Source organism: Sciurus vulgaris (assembly GCF_902686455.1).
Source record: "Sciurus vulgaris genome assembly, chromosome: 17".
Lineage (NCBI taxonomy): Eukaryota > Metazoa > Chordata > Mammalia > Rodentia > Sciuridae > Sciurus > Sciurus vulgaris.
The window spans coordinates 49,994,835-50,011,955 of NC_136478.1; the positions used below are offsets into that span (position 1 = coordinate 49,994,835).

General features: G+C 57.4%; 3 protein-coding genes across 7 annotated transcripts; 1 reads left to right on the forward strand and 2 right to left on the reverse strand.

Annotated features, from left to right (window-relative positions):
• Window positions 1–38: 38 nt before the first annotated feature.
• On the reverse strand, window positions 39–2,970 carry CCER2 (coiled-coil glutamate rich protein 2). Its single transcript, XM_079119366.1, has 6 exons — window positions 2,575–2,970; window positions 2,231–2,318; window positions 2,001–2,041; window positions 1,785–1,872; window positions 929–1,443; window positions 39–355 (listed from the first exon to the last, which is right to left on the reverse strand). The coding sequence occupies exons 1-6, from the start codon at window positions 2,872–2,874 to the stop codon at window positions 266–268; spliced, it is 1,122 nt and encodes a 373-aa protein (XP_078975492.1). The 5' UTR covers window positions 2,875–2,970; the 3' UTR covers window positions 39–265.
• A 237-nt stretch (window positions 2,971–3,207) lies between these two features.
• SARS2 (seryl-tRNA synthetase 2, mitochondrial) lies at window positions 3,208–13,563 on the reverse strand. 5 transcript variants are annotated; one of them, XM_079119362.1, is made up of 16 exons: window positions 13,247–13,563; window positions 9,146–9,241; window positions 7,763–7,792; window positions 7,062–7,202; window positions 6,936–6,990; window positions 6,532–6,595; window positions 6,213–6,318; window positions 5,660–5,707; window positions 5,370–5,478; window positions 5,081–5,126; window positions 4,910–4,997; window positions 4,755–4,829; window positions 4,073–4,166; window positions 3,906–3,998; window positions 3,739–3,804; window positions 3,208–3,481 (listed from the first exon to the last, which is right to left on the reverse strand). In XM_079119362.1, exons 1-16 carry the CDS (start codon window positions 13,511–13,513, stop codon window positions 3,414–3,416), a joined length of 1,446 nt encoding a protein of 481 aa, XP_078975488.1. In that variant the 5' UTR covers window positions 13,514–13,563; the 3' UTR covers window positions 3,208–3,413. The 5 variants fall into 5 exon arrangements, with proteins under 5 accessions (XP_078975488.1, XP_078975484.1, XP_078975486.1 ...); XM_079119358.1 differs by having other exon boundaries at window positions 3,208–3,646; window positions 13,247–13,561; XM_079119360.1 differs by having other exon boundaries at window positions 4,720–4,829; window positions 13,247–13,561.
• A 223-nt stretch (window positions 13,564–13,786) lies between these two features.
• Window positions 13,787–16,738, forward strand: MRPS12 (mitochondrial ribosomal protein S12). The gene is made up of 2 exons (XM_079119382.1): window positions 13,787–14,132; window positions 15,943–16,738. The coding sequence occupies exons 1-2, from the start codon at window positions 14,084–14,086 to the stop codon at window positions 16,308–16,310; spliced, it is 417 nt and encodes a 138-aa protein (XP_078975508.1). The 5' UTR covers window positions 13,787–14,083; the 3' UTR covers window positions 16,311–16,738.
• Window positions 16,739–17,121: the final 383 nt, after the last annotated feature.

Consider the following 17,121-nt stretch of genomic DNA (forward strand, 5'->3'; position numbering starts at 1 on the left):
GGCTCTCCAGTGTGCTGTGCCACATGCCAGGCCACAGTGGCTTTCTCTGTGCTTTATTCACTCAGGTATGCGGTGGGTGACAGGCTGGGGGGCTGTTTCCTGAGTTGAGACAGCCCAGACCTCCAAGCTCCCCTCAGGCTTGGTTCCAGAGCACACCCGTCCCCCCATCCAGGTTGAGGGGTGGAGTGGGGTGCCAGGTGGAGTGGGGGGTTTGGGGTCAACGGTCCCAGGCCCCAGGGTACACTGGGGGAGGGCTGGGGTGGGATCAGCCCTCCCTCCTGGCCGCCTCCCCCAGCATGGCGCTGGCCTTCTGCAGCTCCGCCTGCACATGCTCCAGCCGCTGCAGGTCGTGCTCCTGTGGGGTCAGATGTGGGCAGTCAGCGCCCCTTCACAGGCGGGCCACCTCAGCGGGAGCCTGTGAATGGAGGCCTGTGTCTTCTCACATGACCGGCCACTGTGGCCATCCCAACTGTCAAGGGTCCATCTTGGTCGCCACAACCCCAGGAGAGTTGTTGGCCAGCATGACCAGCAGTGAGCTCCGCACTGACTGTCACAACAGGAGCAGCCACTGGACTAGCAAAGGTGCCTGGTTTGGGTGACCCATTAGTGGTATGATGGCTGCTTGGGTTACTACCCTAAGTACGTGACTCTGCGTGACACAGCCATGGTGGCCAACTCCAGCCTAGGCACAGCAGCCGCTTTCATGGCGGCCAGCTTGCTCATTATGGGCTAGCAATGATGGTCGACCGAGAAGCTTCTGGCAATAATGGTGGCCTTCCTGGCACTGTAGTTTCAGATGGAAGCCACCATGGCCAAGTGGAGGCTTTGCCTGGGTGTCATCTCAGTCACTGACTCATTTGTAGTGGATCTGGCCCTGCAGCCCAGCCCTGGGAGCTGTTGTGGAGACCGCTCCCCCTCCTGTGCTCACCTCCCTCTCGGAAGCCTCTTCCTCCTCCTCCTGCTTGGCCTCAGGGCCTGGCTGCTGCTGCTGGTGAGGGTGGTGCACAGGGTCCCTGTGCCTCTCTCCTCCGCCCCTGTCGGTCCCGTGTCGCAGGCTGTGGCGCCCACCCAGCATCTTAAAGCCTTTCTCCTCTGCCTCGAACTGGGCTGTCTCCTCGTCACTGGCCTTCTCTGTCACTTGCTTCTGGGGGCCCCCTGCCCCCTCTAGATGGTGCTTCCACAGGCTCTCGCGGTTCATGGGGCCCCTCTTCTCTTCCTCCTCCTCCTCCTCTTCCTCCTGGCGAAGCCGGCTGTGCAGCTGCTCGTGGATGGCCTGCTCTTGCACCTCAGACGTGTGGGTCCTCTCCGCCGCCGCCTCTCCATCCTCACCCCTCACCTCCTGGCTGGTCCTCATCTTTGCAGCCTCCCGTTTCTTGAAGTCCCCGTCCAGCCAGGCTTTCTCCTCCGTTGACAGGCAGCTGGAGGGCTCTGTCTCGCACATCTCTGGCAGAAAGAAACAGGATGCTCTGTGCCTCAAAACGGAAACAATTGGGTCCTGAGTGAGGTCCCACGGGCGGACTGCCCAGGACAGGAGAGGGGCCAGGTGCGGGCGCTGCTCCCTGGCCGTCCCATCCTCTGCAGGAAGCCCTCAGGGCAGAGCTGGGGGGAGGGGGCTCTGCCGGATGGGAGCGCTGGACAGTGCCACATTACGCCAGCCGAAGGACTCTGGGGATGAGAAGGGGACACCCCTTCCTCCAAGCTGTGCCAGGAGGGAGGGCGGGTGGAGGACCTGGCAGACTCCTGGTGGGGTGAGTGGGGCTCCGGGAGGAGCTCGGCCTCCTTACCTCTGTGGAGAAGAGCTGTGCAGGGTCCTCCCTGGACCTGGCCCAGGGTCAGCACCTCTGTGACTGCCTCTGCCAGACAGCGAGTTAGCTGGGGACAGGGGTGGAAGTGTCATGGGGGAGGCGGAGGGCAGGGGAGACGGGGAGGAGAGTGGAGGGACAGAGGGGCACATGGGGTCACAGAGGAGGTGGGGCAGGGAGGGGGTCCACCCTTCTCACCTCCTCCTTGGAGGGTCTCGGTGCCCGGGGAGCAGCCATGGCTGTGGAGAAGGAATGGTGGCCTAGGTATGGGTCCTGGCTCCCTGGGCCACCTGCTCCCCTCCCCAGCCCACCAGCCAGGTGCGCAGACCCCACTGCGTGCGGCCCACAAAGCTAGTCGGAACCCATGGGCACCGCCTGGGCCTGGCTTCCCCAGCTGGCAGCCAAGGGCCTGGGTTCCTGGTACTCACCAGCCCCCAGCAGCAGAGCCAGCGGCAGCAGGAGCATGGTGGAGGCGGGGGGCGAGGCCAGGCCAGGCTGGGCGACGGTTCCAGGTCCCTGGTGTAGGGCCAGGTGCCAGAGCCTTATAACCAGTGCAGGGGAGGCAGCACACCGCCCTGCCCCGCCCCAGCCTGCAGCCTGGGGACAGCTGCGGGGCGCCCACCTACCAGACCCTCAATTATTCATGGGGACCCACGCCCCACATGCACCCCGAGGCTTCAGGCCCTGGAGCCACAGCAGTGAACAGTCTGGCCGGCGCTGCGGCCTCGGGCTGGTGCTGGACAAGGGGGAGCCAGCGATGCACACTATGCACCTTGGACGGAGCACAGGTGTGGAGGCCATGACGACATCCCCCACTCCGAGATGGGGCCATGGAGGGCTCTGGGTAGGGGAGGATGTGCCCTACTTGGGTGTTCACAGGGAGCAAACAAGTGGCTTCTGTGACGATCCAAGTAGGGAACAACAGTTGGAAGGATTGGCAGAAGCCAGGGAGGAGAGGGCAGTGGACCTTCCCGAAGGTGAAGCTGCCAAGGTCACTGATGACCTGGATGGGGACATGGAAGAAGAATCTTCGAGGATGACCTGAAGGGTTGATGCGGAGACGGGGCACCATGGCCGAAGGGTGCAGCGAGGAGCCGAGCGAGCTGGGCAGTGGGACTGAGGCTCAGCCCAGGCTCCTGAGCCTGTGAGGCTGCGACAGAGGGTGGACTAGGGCTCGAGGCGGCCACAGATGCCTGCCCTAGGGAAACAGGGACAAGCTCGGCCTCCTCACGGCTCCTCCGGGAGTTGCCAGGGCACCCTGTGTGTGCCCCAGGGTTGCTGGACACTTGCGGCCAAGGCCCTTGCAGCTCCAGACCCTCTGATGACTGGGACCCCTCAGCAGTTGCCCAGAACCTCCGGAGGGCCAGCCAGAGGCATGGCCCTTGCTCACAGATGCACGGAGGCCTTTGTTCTGACCATTTATTGGGGGCTTTCTGCCCAGCAGTGAGGGAGGAAGGGGGGAGGGCAGGAAGTCTGCTTCTCCCATCCCCAGACGTCCTGCTTCCTGCTGCAGGCTGGGACCCCCAGCGGAGCAGGTCACCTCAGGGAGGCAGGGAGGAGGAGGGTCCACCCTGGAGCCCAGGTGTGGGGCTGACATTCGTAACTCAGGTGTCACAAGGATTCAGGAAAACAGGTCCCAGGGGTCCAGGCCTCTGGAGCTCCAGGAAGCAGTGACAACCCTGCTGGCGATGGGGATGTCCTTAGCTGGAAGCCGGCTGGCCAGGGAGCCTGGGCTTCCGGGGCTGATTGGGACCAATGTACTGGAGAGGCACGTGGCTGGGAGCTGTGATCCGATTGGTGCCGAGGTAGGGCTGGAGGGCAGGGGGCACAAGGACCGAGCCATCCTGGGGACAGAGGAGGCCTCAGGACACTGGCCTGCCACTGCCCAGGCCCCCACCCTCTGCCCTCACTGGCTGGGGGGACCCTTGCCCCACACCTCCTGCTGGTTGCTCTCCAGGAGGGCGATGAGGAGGCGGGGGACAGCACAGGCCGTGGCGTTCACCTGGGGGAGAGATGTGTCAGGACCCGAGCCCACCTGGGCCTGGTCCCTAGGAGGGCAGCGGGGCTGCTGGGCAGCGGGCAGCTCAGGGTGGGTGGTCTCACCGTGTGGGCGAATTGCAGCTCCCCAGCCTCTGTCCGGAACATGATGTGGAGGCGCCGGCTCTGGAAGTCCGTGCAGTTGGAAGCGCTGGTGACCTGGGTGGGAGAGGGACTGAGAAGGTGGCCATGGGGCAGGCCCGTGCTTCCACGTCCCTGCCCTGTGGGCTCACCTCTCCAAAGCGGCCTCGGCCAGGCATCCAGGCCTCGATGTCGAACTTGCGGTAGGCGGGAAGGCCCAGCTCCTGGGTGGGCATGTCTAGGACCCTGTGGACACGGGCAAGGGCATGAGGAAAGCTGGCGGCCGAGAGGTGAAGGAAGGAGGGAAGGCTCGGAGGGCTGACAGACAGCGTGAAATGCAAGAGGAGGAAGTGCCAAGGGGGAGACAGCACAGGGAGGTGGGCCAAGAAGGGCCTGCTGGAGGGACAGGCACGAGCCAGCATCCTCCCCTCTGGAAGAGCACCCTAGCTCTTCACAGTGATCAATGGAAAAATTCTGCCTTTCTCAGCTTTAAGGACATGGGGACAGCGATGCCTGGGTCCTCCCTTCCCGCCCTGCTTTCCACTGGATGGGAAAGAGGCACCCTGGGCCTGCAGGAGAGGCAGGGCCCTGGAGAGGGGAGCAGTCTGGCTGCGTCTGCTCCTGTGGAGGACTGCGATGACTGACAGAAGACAGACAGACAGACACCCTGGACAGTCCTGTAAGCCTCATAAGAGAAAAAGGAGGCAAAGGGTGCTGCAGATGGGGGAGCAGCCGCCAGGCCCATGTCCTCCTCGGCCCTGCCCTTTGCCACCCACTGGGACCTGGCCACTCTCCGCACCGGAAGTGCAAGCCCAGCTCCGTCAAGATCTCCACCTGAAGGGACAGGAAGTCCTCCAGCAGCTGTGAGCTCTGCTCCAGCCCTGGGCCTGTCACTCCAAACATCTCCACCTGGACAGGGCAGGGCACAGAGTCAGGAGGCCATGGGTGGTCAGGTGCCACCCTTGCCAGCCAGTCCCAGCCACACCGACCTTGGTGAAGTGGTGCACTCGATAGAGCCCCCACGGCTCCTTCCCCGTGTCCGTCTCGGCCCGGTAGCAGGTGCTGGGACAAACCATCCTGGTGGGAACAAGTGAGGTCAGATCAGGGAGGGCAGAACACACGTCACAGGTTGGGTAGGGTCTAAAGGAACTGAGTGTCACCTGACTGGCAGGTCCCTGACAGCCACTGCGTGGTCCATGAAGTAACCTGGGAGGAGAAGGGGGTGGGACAGGGTCAGCTGAGGCTGCCAACCCCGCAGGAAGCCTTTGTGAGATTCAGAAAAGGCATTCCTTCTGGTTCGAGCATGTGGCTGGCCTGTCACTGTCCTGCTGAGCAGTAAACCACCTACACAAGTACACGCTGGCCCTTGTCCTGGCGGGTGGGCCACCCGTCTCTTGTTGTCCCGACAGTCCCTGCCACTCCTCCCCCACCATCCCGGCAGGTGCTCACCTGCCAGCCCCACCTCAGCTGTGCCAGCCAGGCTGAGGTCTTCAAAGCGGGAGGGGTCGATGTTATAGATCTGGGACGGGGTGGCATTTGGCGTCATCCCACAGCCTTCCTGGGGGGAGGCCGTGGGGTCAGGTACCCTTGGTCTCTCCTATTTTGAAGTCACAGCCCCAGCCCATCCCAGAACCTCCCAGTATGGCCTGACCCCTGGACCCAGCCCGGGTGCTCTCCCCAGGGAGGCCCCTGGTCCTCTGGCCTGGGCCCCGTCAGGGCCTGCGCCCAGGGTCACTCACAAACACAGCTCCTCGGAGAAGGTCTGGCACTGTCATGGGGGTGAAGCCCTGTGGGGGTGGGAATCACGTCAAGACCCCCTGCGGACCCAGGTCAGTCCTGAAGGAGGGACACTGCACAGTGCGCGTCTGATCCCTTGTCACCCCAAAGCCCAACCCAGTGCAGAGGGACTGAGAAAGGCCTGAGCAGGGCCCCGGCGGGGGTGTCCCCGTCACTGGGCTCTCTCTGCTGCAGGTGCCCCTTCAACTCTGCTTCCTGCCCTTGGGCCACCCCACGGATTGCAGCTGGAGGGGTCCTGCAAAAGCACGGGTCTGACCACGACCTCCCCTGCTTAGAGCCTCCCATGGCCCCCAGGGCCCGCGGGAGATGCCGGTCCCTCACCAGCGCCAACGACACCCCGTCTCCAGTGTGGGGACGGCAGCGCTCGCCTCGTAAGGCTATTGTGAGAATTCAACATGTCAAAATACGTGGAAGCTCCGAGAACCATGACCAGAGCCAGGGCGCTCACTCCCGCCCCTCAGCCGCCCCTCCTGGAGGCCCCCGTGCTGGCCGTACCCGGCGGACCAACTTGTTGAGGGTGAAGTTAACCAGGCCGTGCTGCAGAAGGGCCCCAGCACCACGGAGGTAATAGGAGCGGTGGCCGGACACGTGGGATAGGCGCCTGGGGGACAGACAGACAAGGGGGTGCACGCGGGCCAGGGCTGGGCGGGGAAGGAGACTCAGTGCCTGGGGTAGAAGCCCAGCTGCCAGGCGGGGCTGGCATCAAACATTCATGCTGGGCAGGGCCCTGGCATTGCCGCACGCCGGCAGAGCCCGGGGGCAGGTGCGGCTGCCAGCTGTGAGGCGGGATGGCAGGGTGGGGACAGGGCCTCACTTCTGACGGATGATGTCGAGCTTCTCGCCAATTTCCAGGTGGCCCCGGGGTTGGAAGGAGAAAGCTGGATGTGGGTGAAGAGCAGTGAGGTAAGAGGGGACGGAGGGAGGGGGGAGGGAGGACGGTCAGAGGTCAGGAAGGACTGTGCAGAGGGGGACCAGCCGGAGGAGGCAGACCGGGAACCTCGGAGAAGTGGGAAGCGCTGGGAAGGCGGAGGCAGAAAAGCCGAGGAGGGGCGCAGAAGGAGAAGGGGAGTGAGGCACGCAGAGGCAGGGAGCAGGGACGCCCCAGCCGGGGCCAGCCCAGCGGGGAGGACAGGGAGGGAGCTGACTACTGCCAGGGACACGAGGCTCTGACCCCGGGCCCCAGGCCCAGGCGGCTCCCTGGCCTGGGGTGTGGCCCACCTGGCTTTTCTCCAACGACACGGAGCACGCGGGCCTGGCTCTCGTCCCCGATGGGCTGTAGGGAGACACATGTGGGGAAGGTGGACGAGGCGGGCGGGGTCCTCCTGCCACCCCCGCAGCACTCACGGTGTCAGGGTGGGTCTGGTTGGGCAGCCTCAGCGCCTGCAGGTAGAACTGCTCCTGAAGCTGCGTCTCCCTGGGGTGCAGGAGCGTGAGCTGCTTCCGGATTTCCCGGCCGCGGGCCCGCAGACCCTGATACCGAGGGTCCTGGAGGCAGGACAAGGGTCAGCCCGGGAGAGTGGAGGAGCTCCGGCCAGCTGGACCTCCGCCCTCGCTGGCAGAACCTCTGCGGTGGCATTCGTCGCCTCTTCTTGTCCAGCATCCTGACCTTCCTTCTTCTTCCTTCCCTTCACCACATGGCAGGTTCGCAGGGCCAAGGCTCACACCTGGATGCTGGAATCTTCTAGTGCTTTGGCCACAGTGACTGGCTCAGTAACAGACACATGACCTGAGCTGAATTCATGAGATGGAGCCCCAGACTCTGGCTGGAGCTATCAGGAGAGTGGGCCTGATCCCACCTTCCCCTTCCACAAGGAAAACGCTGGGCTGAGGACAGGAAAGCAGTCCAAATGTGGAGCCAGCGTCTGGATCCAGCCACACCTGAAGCCAGTCTTCTTAGTTTCATGAATCAATAGAGTCAGGTTCCCCCCCACCCCCAAATGTGCTTGAGTTGTGCTTTCTGTCATTTACAATGGCAGAATGGTTACCAATATGGTACCCTCCCTGCCCACCCCTGACCAGGCCAAGAGGTGAACTCCCTGGAGTACCTGCTGCATTTGGCTGTGGTCCTGGTTCACCTGGTGGAAAGAGGTGGAAGGAAGGGGCAATTAGGGTGATAAACTCGCAGGGTGTTGCCTGCTATCAGTGCTCGGCAGGGACTTTCCACCAGCTTCCCTGCTGGTGGAGCCACAGAGAGGCAAGGCAACAGTAACCACACCTGCAGCTGTTTTTATTTATTTATTTTTGTGTGTTTTTAATTTGGTTTGATTTTTTTTTAATTTTTTGGCGTTAATTTTCTCAGGGCCGCTCTATCACTGAGCCGCAGGCCCAGCCCCTTTTTATTTTTTTAGCTTGAGACAGTCTTGCTAGTTGTCCAGGCTGGCCTTAAACTTGAGATCCTCCTGCCTCGGTTTCCTGAGGGGGATCGCAAATGTGCGTGAGTGCACCCAGCAGCAGCTCTTTGACGAACTGTCCCCTCAGGCCAGGCTGTGGGAGAGTTCTCAGGTGACCTTCATGACCCACTCTGAGGTCAGCCTCAATGTGGTCCCCACTTGGAGATGAGAGAACCCAGGTTCAGGGAAGGAAAAGTGAGCCTGTGGACCTGGCCTTGGATGTTCTGAACCCTCCATGGTCCAGAGCCGCCGAGGGCATTGGGCAGGTCTAAATGCCATGCCGGGGGGTCTACCAGTGCTGTGCCCTTAGGCCGACCGCTTCCCCTCTGGGCCTCCATCGCCCCACCTGTGAAGTTGGATGGTGGCCGGACCCCCTGGCAGGGAGCTGGGCGCTTCTCTTTGATCCCTGCAGATGGGTGGTTGTATGCTGGCCGTCTGCCTCCATGCACACAGCCCGCGGCCCGGCACCCAGCGGAGAGCTAATCATGGGCGGCTAATCATGGGCAGCGGGGCCTCTGAGATGAGGTGTGAAGAGCCTGGGCCGGAGGCTGTCCTGAGGCCCTCGGTGGCAGACACTCTGGTTTTCTGATCCAGGGTCCTGTTTTCTCCTTCCCCACAGAACCTCTGGTCCACCCTCCCAGGCAGTGGACGGGTCCAGCTTGAGGCTGGCTCACGACAGCGCTAAGCCGGCGGCTTAGCTGATGACTGGGGTGGGGTGGGTGCCTGGGCCCACGAGAGGTGAGAGGACTCTGCTTAGGGAATGGGCTCCGTGCTCTTGGAAAAGGCGCCGAGCCAGAGAAGCCTGTTTCCCGCCTCTGGAGGAGTCAGGCCAGGTGGCAGCCACTGTGGATCGGTGACAGAGAAACTGAGGGCAGAGCAAGGCGCAGACTTGGGCGGGGATGCTGGGCAGAGTGGTGGATTTATCCCCTGGGATGCCGGGGCCCTGGCCACTGTCACGTGAAGCTCTCGGAGCACACAGTTTGCACACCTTGCTAGGCGCCCTCACTGCTGCTCCCCCTGCTCAGGACCCCTGCTCACCAGCAGCGCCCGCACGGCCTCCGTCACAGCCTCCTTCTCTGCCTCCAGGCTCTGGATCTGCTCCCGCAGCTGCCTCAGCTCCTGCCAGGCCGCGATCTGGGGTTGGACACAGGAGGGAAAAGGTGAAGCCCTGACTTCTCACTGCACCTCACCCCACGGGCCACCAGGACCTGTGGTGTCCCAGGGCGGAGTCCCCCACTGTCCCCCGCAGCCTTTCTCCTCACCCCTGCTCAGAAGCACCCTTCCCTAATGTTTTGGTGGCACGTGGCCCTGAACTAAGACACAGGTCCCATCCTCCTTGGCAGCTGCTTTCATCCTCGTAACCAAGACAACCGCTGATGGACAAGCATGGAAGTGCCTGTGACTCTGGAGTCGCCTCGCTGAAGATAAGACCCCATTCTGGACTTTTGCTCACTCCCCGTGGTCTGGATGATGGACCCTGAAAAAGGTTTCCCTACAGAAACCCTCTCCAAGCTCAGGGCCGGGAGCCCTAGCAGCTCTATGGACTGAGTGTCTGTGGCCAGGCTCCAAGTTGTATGTGTGGTTTTTTTGTTTTTTGGGGTTTTTTTTTGGTACTGGGGATTGAACCCGGGGTGTTTTACCACTGAGCTACATGCCCAGCTCTTTTTAAAAATTTTGAGATAAGTCTCACTAAGCTGCCCAGGTTGGCCTCAAACTTGAGTCCTCCAGCCTCAGCCTCCTGAGTTGCTGGGATCACAAGCATGCACCAGGGCACCTAGCCCCCAAATGCATATGCTAAAATCCTAACCCTCCATGTGAAGGCACTAGGAGGCGGAGCTTTGGGAAGGTCACAGTTCATAAGGGTGCTGCCCTGATGAATGCAGTTAGTGCCCTTGTGAAAGAGATCGCAGTCGCTCCCTTCGCCTCCCACCACGAGGATGAGGACGCAGAAGATGGCGCCTACGAACCACACACCAAATCTGCTACTGCCTTGATCATGGGCTTCCCGGTCTCCAAAACTGAGAAACAAATTTGTTGTTTATAAGCTGCCTGGTCTATTCTGTTACAGCATCCCAGACGATGATAATGAATTGTAAATTGACATTTAGGATTCTAAACACTCTAAAAAATTAGAGTAAAATATGCATGGCATAAAATTTGACATTTTAACAATTTAGAAGTGTCTGGTTCCGTGACACTAAGTACACTGTTGGGGCACCATGGCCATCATCCAGCTCTAAATGGTTTCATTTTCCCCAACTGAAACCCTGTACCCTCTGAACAGAGATTCCCCATCACCAGCCCTCACTCAGGCCCCTGCAACCACCATCCTACTTTCTGTCTCTAAGAAGAATTCCAGGAACCTCACAGAAGTGGGAAAATGCAACATTTGCCCTTTTGTTCCGGCTTATTTCACTTAGCACAATGTCCTCAAGGCTCGCCTAGGCTGTGGCGCGTATGGGAAGCTCCTTTTCAGGGGTGAATGAAACTCCTTTGTCCATACACATCACATTTTGTTTCTCGACTCATTCACTGAGTGACACCTGAGTCATTTCTGCCTTGCTGCTCTCGTCAACAATGCTGCTCTGAACAGGAGCATACGAATGCGTGTTTGGGCTTTCAGTTCTTTTGGATATTTACCCGGAAGTGGAACTGCTGGATCATGTAGTAATTCTGTTTCACTTTTTGAAAACTGGGACACTACTCTCCACGGCAGCTGCACTGTCTGACATTTCTGGCTGCGATGTGTAAGGATTCCGATTCGTTATAACACAGTTCTTGACAAGGTTTGTTATTTTTCTGCCCCTTCTTTTTGGTGATGGGGAAATGCTCTACGAAAGCGACGCCCCCAGCCCCGAGTTTGTTTTCATAATAGCCAACACCATGGGCGTCTGTCTTATCCACTGTCTGCTGTTACAACGAAATGCCGGAGGCTAGGTCACTTATAATGGAAAGCACATCATGGTTACAGAGGCTGAAAGGCCAAATCAGATGCCGGCATCTGTGGAGGGCTTTGAGCTGTGTCATAACTTGGCAGAAAAGCGAAGGGCAAGTGGGTGTGAGACAAAACAGGAGTGGTGGCCTTGCTTTATAAGAAACCACTCTCAAGACAGCTGACCCCCTCAGAGAAAGGTACTGATCCCTCTGAACTAATCACCTCTGAAAGGCCCCCCACCTCTCGATGCTGTTACACGGGGGATCGATTTTTCACCATGAGTTTTGGAGGAAACAAACCACATCCAGATCATAGTAGAGTCTCATCAAGCACTTTAAAAACAAAAGAGAATTTAAAAAAAAAAAAAATGCTTCACACATGCTAAGAGCAGAATATTTTGGTTTCAATTGTGGGTGTGTGTACTGGGTTGGGATGCGAAATATATTTCTTACTCTTGGCCACAAAGACTGGAAAACCCTACTAAAGGCTGTGACATTCTAAATTACCTACGTGTCCACCCCACGGAATGCTCCACCCAACACCTTGGCTCTCGTGATCGCTGGTCCCTCTGCCTGGAACACACCTCTTCCCTCATCCTCTGGATCTCACTCAATCCACCAATCTTAACCTACTGCCACCCACCTCCCCAGCCCGCTCCGGATTGCTCTCCTTTGCTTCCACAGCACTTATCACAGATTATAATTCTGTACTTATAACTGTATGTGAAGTACTTGTTTTACTATACTGAACTCGGATCATCTTACTCTTGGGAGAGAATAATGAGGCAAAGACTTGAATCTAGAGTCAAGACAACACAGGTTTAGGGCTGAGGCTGTAGCTCAATGGTAGAGCTCTTGCCCAGCATGTGTGAGGCACTGGGTTAGAATCTCAGCAACACAAAATAAAATAAAGGTACTGTGTTCACCTACAACTAAAAAAATACTAAAAAAAACAAACAAGAAGACAACACAGGTTCAAATTCCTTCCCACTGCTACCACCTACCAGCATTATGATCTTGGGCAACTCAACTTCTCTGAGCCTTATTTTCCCTCTGATAAAATCAGGGAAATAACAGCACTTAGTTCACAGGGTTGCTGCAAAAATAAAGTGACCCTAAAGTGTAAAAAGCATTTAGAATAGGTTGGTAGGGAGTCCAAGAGCGGCTGGGAAGACGTGCGGATCCTATTATATCAAGCACACCACCAGAGATATGGTGACCCTGGTTCTACTTCCCCAGCATTAATGTTATGCATGTGCTTGCGATACTATATGTATTTACCTATAAGTGGTGCTGAGGATCAACCCCAGTGCCACACACATGCCACATGCTAGGCTAGGCAAGTATTCTACCTCTGAGCCACAACCCCAGCCCAGCATTTTATTACTATTCGCCACCTATTCTCAACACCTGGAATACTAAAACACAATAGATGCTGCTTCTTCTTTTTTTTTTTTTTTTTTTTTTTTTTTTTTTTTGGTTGCTGGGGATCGAACCCAGGGCCTTGTGCTTACAAGGCAAGCACTCTACCGGCTGAGCTATCTCGCCAGCCCCCACAATAAATGTTTCTTAAAATACATGCTCAATAGAACCATTCACCATTCTTTTTTTTCTTGGAACTAGGGATTGAACCCAGGGGCATTCAACCACTGAGTCACATTATCGGCCCTTTTAATATTTTTATTTTGAGGCAGGGTCTCACTGAGTTGCTTAGGGCCTCGCTAAATTGCTGAGGTTGGCTTTTAACTTGCGATCCTCCTGCCTCAGACTCCAGAGCCGCTGGGATTACAGGCCTGAGCCACTGTGCCCAGCAAACCATTCATCCTTAAACTATTCACTTCTCTCTCCAAAAAGCAAGAGCTTCACCCCTCATTCCCATCTGATTTATACCCCACTCATTTTTCTTTGCAGCCTTAGGGTAAGCCCGGCAAGAGGCTGGAGTACAGAGGGTACTGGTAAGTTCCTGGAGCATGGTAGGTACCCAGTGCACATTATGAAATGGACGCAAGATGGCACAGAAGGCATCTTTGGCATATAGCATGCTCTCGGCATACAGTAGGGACAAGTGCCACATAAGTGAGTGCCAAGTACAATATACTGGCTAAACCTGAAAAGGAACTAAAAATTCCTTAGCTGCCCCCCGCCGCACATCGCCATCGAAAGCGCATCTTGCCAGCCTAGTCAGCCGGGCGCAAGCGCACTCACGATCGCAGGCAGGTCAGCCGGCCGCAGCTCCCCCTTGCGGAGGTCCAGGGCGCGCGCGGCCTCTTCTGGGCATGCGCACAGAGGCTCCATGTCCAGCTGAGGGAGCGCGCTGTAGCCCTCGCGCGCGTGCTCGTACAGGAGGTTCCGGTTTCGTTTCTCCGTAGCGAAACTCCTCCTTGGGGTCTGGCTGGAGATGCAATCTCCCTGGGACCGGAGTCCTCGACGAGTCAACAAAGGCCACAAGCGCCGAGCCATGGACGCAGCCATCTTGGAATGGGAACAAAGAGTCACGCACCCTTTGTCCCGCCCACTCTGCGTTCAGACCAATTAAAATGCAGTTCTACTGCTCTGGATGAGCCAATGAGGCTCTGGAAGAGGTTGCCTTTTCGGTGCCTTAAACACTGTTCAATGGGGAACGTGGACCGAGATTGACTCTTTTGTTGTCCAATCGTCGTCTGTGCCCCACCCCCTCGGGGACGAACCAGCCAATCACTGCCTCGGTAGCACTCGGAAAGGGTTTGAGGCAGGAGTCAGCGTGTACGCGGACGGTGCAGGGGTCGGTGAGGTCCGTGCGCTCCTCCCGGCCCGCTCCCTCTCGCGTTTCCTGTTCCCTTTTGCATGTGGACGAGGGCATTTGGGTCCCGGGGAGCCTGATCAGAGCGAAGCTAAATTTGTGAAAGGACTCTGGCAATGTGGTTAGACCTTTAGAGGAAGTTCCGTAGATTTAACAGGCTCTGAGAGCGGGACTGGGAGAATTTGAACCCTTTTGCGACTACGGACACTTTATCCTCCTTTCTGAATCTCAGTCCCAAACACAGGGACGCACCAGGCGACAGGATGTCCTGGTCTCGTCTTCTCCTTGGCCTCAACATGTCCCTAAGTCGTGGTAAGTTGGGGACTTGTGCTGTAGGGACTGAGTTCTCTTTGAGACTTGTGTGCCTCTCTCAGAGCCCGGATGGAATCAGTGGGTCTAAATCAGTACGCATCTGCTATGTTTTTGGCCGCGCTCTAGCTGCAAAAGCAAGAGGTGGTGGTAAGCAGATGCATTGATTGTTACTTTGACTTACAGTCATGCCCCGCATAACGACATTGAGGACCGAATACGCAGTGGGGATCCCATTAGACTATATTGCCCAGAGATGTCCTAACCTTTTTAGTTTGTGTAAAAACAACGTGTGATCGCACAACGCAGTTGGCCAATTTACTGCTATACGTCTGTAATCCCTGCGATTAAACTGATCCAACTGGTGTTTATCAGTCTAGTAGGTGCTGGGTACTAAAGGAACTTCTCAGACGTCCTGCCCGGTATGAGGCATTTCATTCACCTGTTTACTGTGCCAGCCTTTCTTAAGCCCTTCTGTTTGCCATTCCCCAAGGATCACAAAGGTGGGTAAGACAGGCCTGCTCCCTGCATTGGGAAGCAGAGCTATCTGGAAATACATTGTTTCGGGGTAGTTTCACACACACCATTGAGGAGGGAGACATAGTCATAGTGCCTGGGATGCAGATGAGGAAACTGAGGCACTGACCAGCCAAGTCTTGCTCAAGGACTCATCACTAGTCAGAGCCATAGGAAAGATTCTTTCCTTTTGAGGATTCTGCTGTTGCTCTTGACAGAAGGAGACATGGGAGTGGGCAAGAGAGCAAGGGCCTGCCCTGGGGTGCTGATGGGACATCTGTGCTAGTGACAGAGAGAAGGAGAAGGAGGTAGATAGATGTATGACACTACAACCTTGGCCCAAGAATTTGCCCAGGACCCAGTGCTCCCTGTTGGCTCCCGTTGTCTGTATTATTGGGGCCAAGACACAGTAGGTGCTCAGTAAATCTTTGTTTCTGAGAAGCCAGTTGTCTTTGAATCTTCTTGCACCCTACATCTAGTCTATGAGTAAATCCTATTGGTCTTCATTGGAAATATATCTCCCTCCCTTACCCCCACTACCACCTGTCTTTCCTTAGACTGCACCACAGCCACAATAGTCTCCTCTCTGTTGGTGTTTTGGGGATCCTGCTGGAGCAGCATGAGAATGGGGCCAGTGGGCAGAGAAGTAATGGGCAGGTTGTACCTCGTGGGCCATCCTTCCCCCCTGGAGATGGAACCACTGTGGGAATCAGAACAGGGGAGGGCTGTGACCCAACTTGTGTGCAGGCTTCCCTTGCTGCCTGTTTAGGAGCAGCCTGCAGATGCAGAGAGACTTGGGGAGAGGAGGAGGGTCGATGAGCCCAGGCTGAAGACAGGGCTGGACCACACTAAGATGGGCACAGGGAGGAGGGAGGGAGCTGGCGGGTTCTGGCCTGAGGTGAAGGCCGAACAGCCAGGATGTGCTTCCAGGTTGGGTGGAAGTTTGAGAGGGGGCATGGCACCTCCAGGAATACCCAAGGGCTGCTGCAGCGACGGCCTGCGTGTGTGTATCCGCAGCCCAGCGTGAGTGCTCATGTGTCTAAACAGCAGGCAGATGAACACCTTCTTTGAAGAATACTATGAGTTAATTTATGTAAAGTGCTTCAAACAGTCTGACAGGAGGTGGTTGCTCAATAAACGGCTGTTGTTACTATGGTCCACAATACCCCAGATGTAAACAAATGCATCCTGGTAAAGTGCTTGGATGGATGCCTAGAATGTGGCACTGAGTTGCTGTGCTGTCATCTGTGTGCTGGGACAATGACTCCTTTCCACCCTCCCCATTGTGTCTTTCCAGGCCTAGCCCTGGCACCCCAGCCCTGGGCCACCCGCTCCATGGCTACACTGAACCAGATGCACCGCCTGGGGCCTCCAAAGCGGCCACCTCCACGTCTGGGCCCCACTGAGGGCAGGCCACAGCTGAAAGGCGTGGTTCTGCGCACCTTCATCCGCAAGCCCAAGAAGCCCAACTCGGCCAACCGCAAGTGCTGCCGCGTCCGGCTCAGCACAGGTCGCGAGGCGGTCTGCTTTATCCCTGGCGAGGGCCACAACCTGCAGGAGCACCACGTTGTCCTCGTGCAGGGTGGCCGCACCCAAGACCTGCCGGGAGTCAAGCTCAAGGTTGTACGGGGCAAGTACGACTGTGGCCACGTGCAGAAGAAGTGACCAGTGGGCGGAAAGAGGCCTGGATGCCCTGCAGAGCCGGAAACCTTGTGGGCCTCCAGCAGGTCCTTGAAGGTCAGCTCCTCCTGTTCTCGAGGCAGCCAGTCCTGGTTGAAAGCCCACTCTGCCTCTCCCCTAGGACCACCGCAACTCATAAGGGTCCCTGGGTGCTGGGGAAAAGGCATCTGTGGGCACTCTTGGCTTCTGTCTAGTGTTGGCCTGAAGGGCCTCTTCTGCCATCACCTGGAAGCACACAGGTCCCCATGGTTGTGGTGTAACACCCCCCACTTGTGCAGCGTTTGCCCTCTGGTGTGGCTGGGGCAGCTGCCATCCTCTCTGGGCCTCCGTTTGCTCTTCCAAAAAATAATTCCATTTGCAGTGTCTCCTCTGTTTTGTTTGGTGAAGATTAAACTACGTGTTCTATGTGTGCAGCGCATGCTTGTAGCGCTGCTGTTTTAAGCTTTGAAGTCAAATAGGCAGCATGGAAACCCTTCCTGCAGGTCGAGGGGCGGGGCACAGACAGCCCCACCCTCGAGGGTGGGCATCCTGGCAATGGCAGCCACTCTAGTGTGATGTTGAAGGGGTGTGAGGGGGTTCAGCAGCCCCTCACAGTTCACAGAGCATCTTGCTGTGTCTGCAGACGGGATGCTGCCTGGTGCATGAGTTGCTGATAAAAACCAATTACATCTTTAAAAAAGAAAGAAAGAAAGGATTAAACAGGGTATGCTGCTTCAGGCCTGAACACCTGACTTGATGTTGGCAGACACACACCTGGGTTCAAACTGGGGCGGTCCCCACTCTGGGTCTGTTTCCA

Bases quoted from the DNA above. Each gene is read 5' to 3' on its own strand.
- CCER2 (XM_079119366.1), bottom strand. From the start codon at position 2,874: ATGGTGCCCCGTCTCCGCATCAACCCTTCAGGTCATCCTCGAAGATTC. The intron at 2,042-2,230 runs GTGAGTACCAGG...CCTTCTCCACAG, and splicing joins GGCTCTGCTGCTGGGGGCTG to CCATGGCTGCTCCCCGGGCA. The intron at 1,444-1,784 runs GTAAGGAGGCCG...TCTTTCTGCCAG, and splicing joins CACAGCTCTTCTCCACAGAG to AGATGTGCGAGACAGAGCCC.
- SARS2 (XM_079119358.1), bottom strand. From the start codon at position 13,513: ATGGCTGCGTCCATGGCTCGGCGCTTGTGGCCTTTGTTGACTCGTCGA. The intron at 7,203-7,762 runs GTACTCCAGGGA...TCCTGCCTCCAG, and splicing joins ACCACAGCCAAATGCAGCAG to GACCCTCGGTATCAGGGTCT. The intron at 4,167-4,754 runs GTGGAGATCTTG...CCGTGTCCACAG, and splicing joins AGGACTTCCTGTCCCTTCAG to GGTCCTAGACATGCCCACCC.
- MRPS12 (XM_079119382.1), top strand. From the start codon at position 14,084: ATGTCCTGGTCTCGTCTTCTCCTTGGCCTCAACATGTCCCTAAGTCGT. The intron at 14,133-15,942 runs GTAAGTTGGGGA...GTGTCTTTCCAG, and splicing joins CAACATGTCCCTAAGTCGTG to GCCTAGCCCTGGCACCCCAG.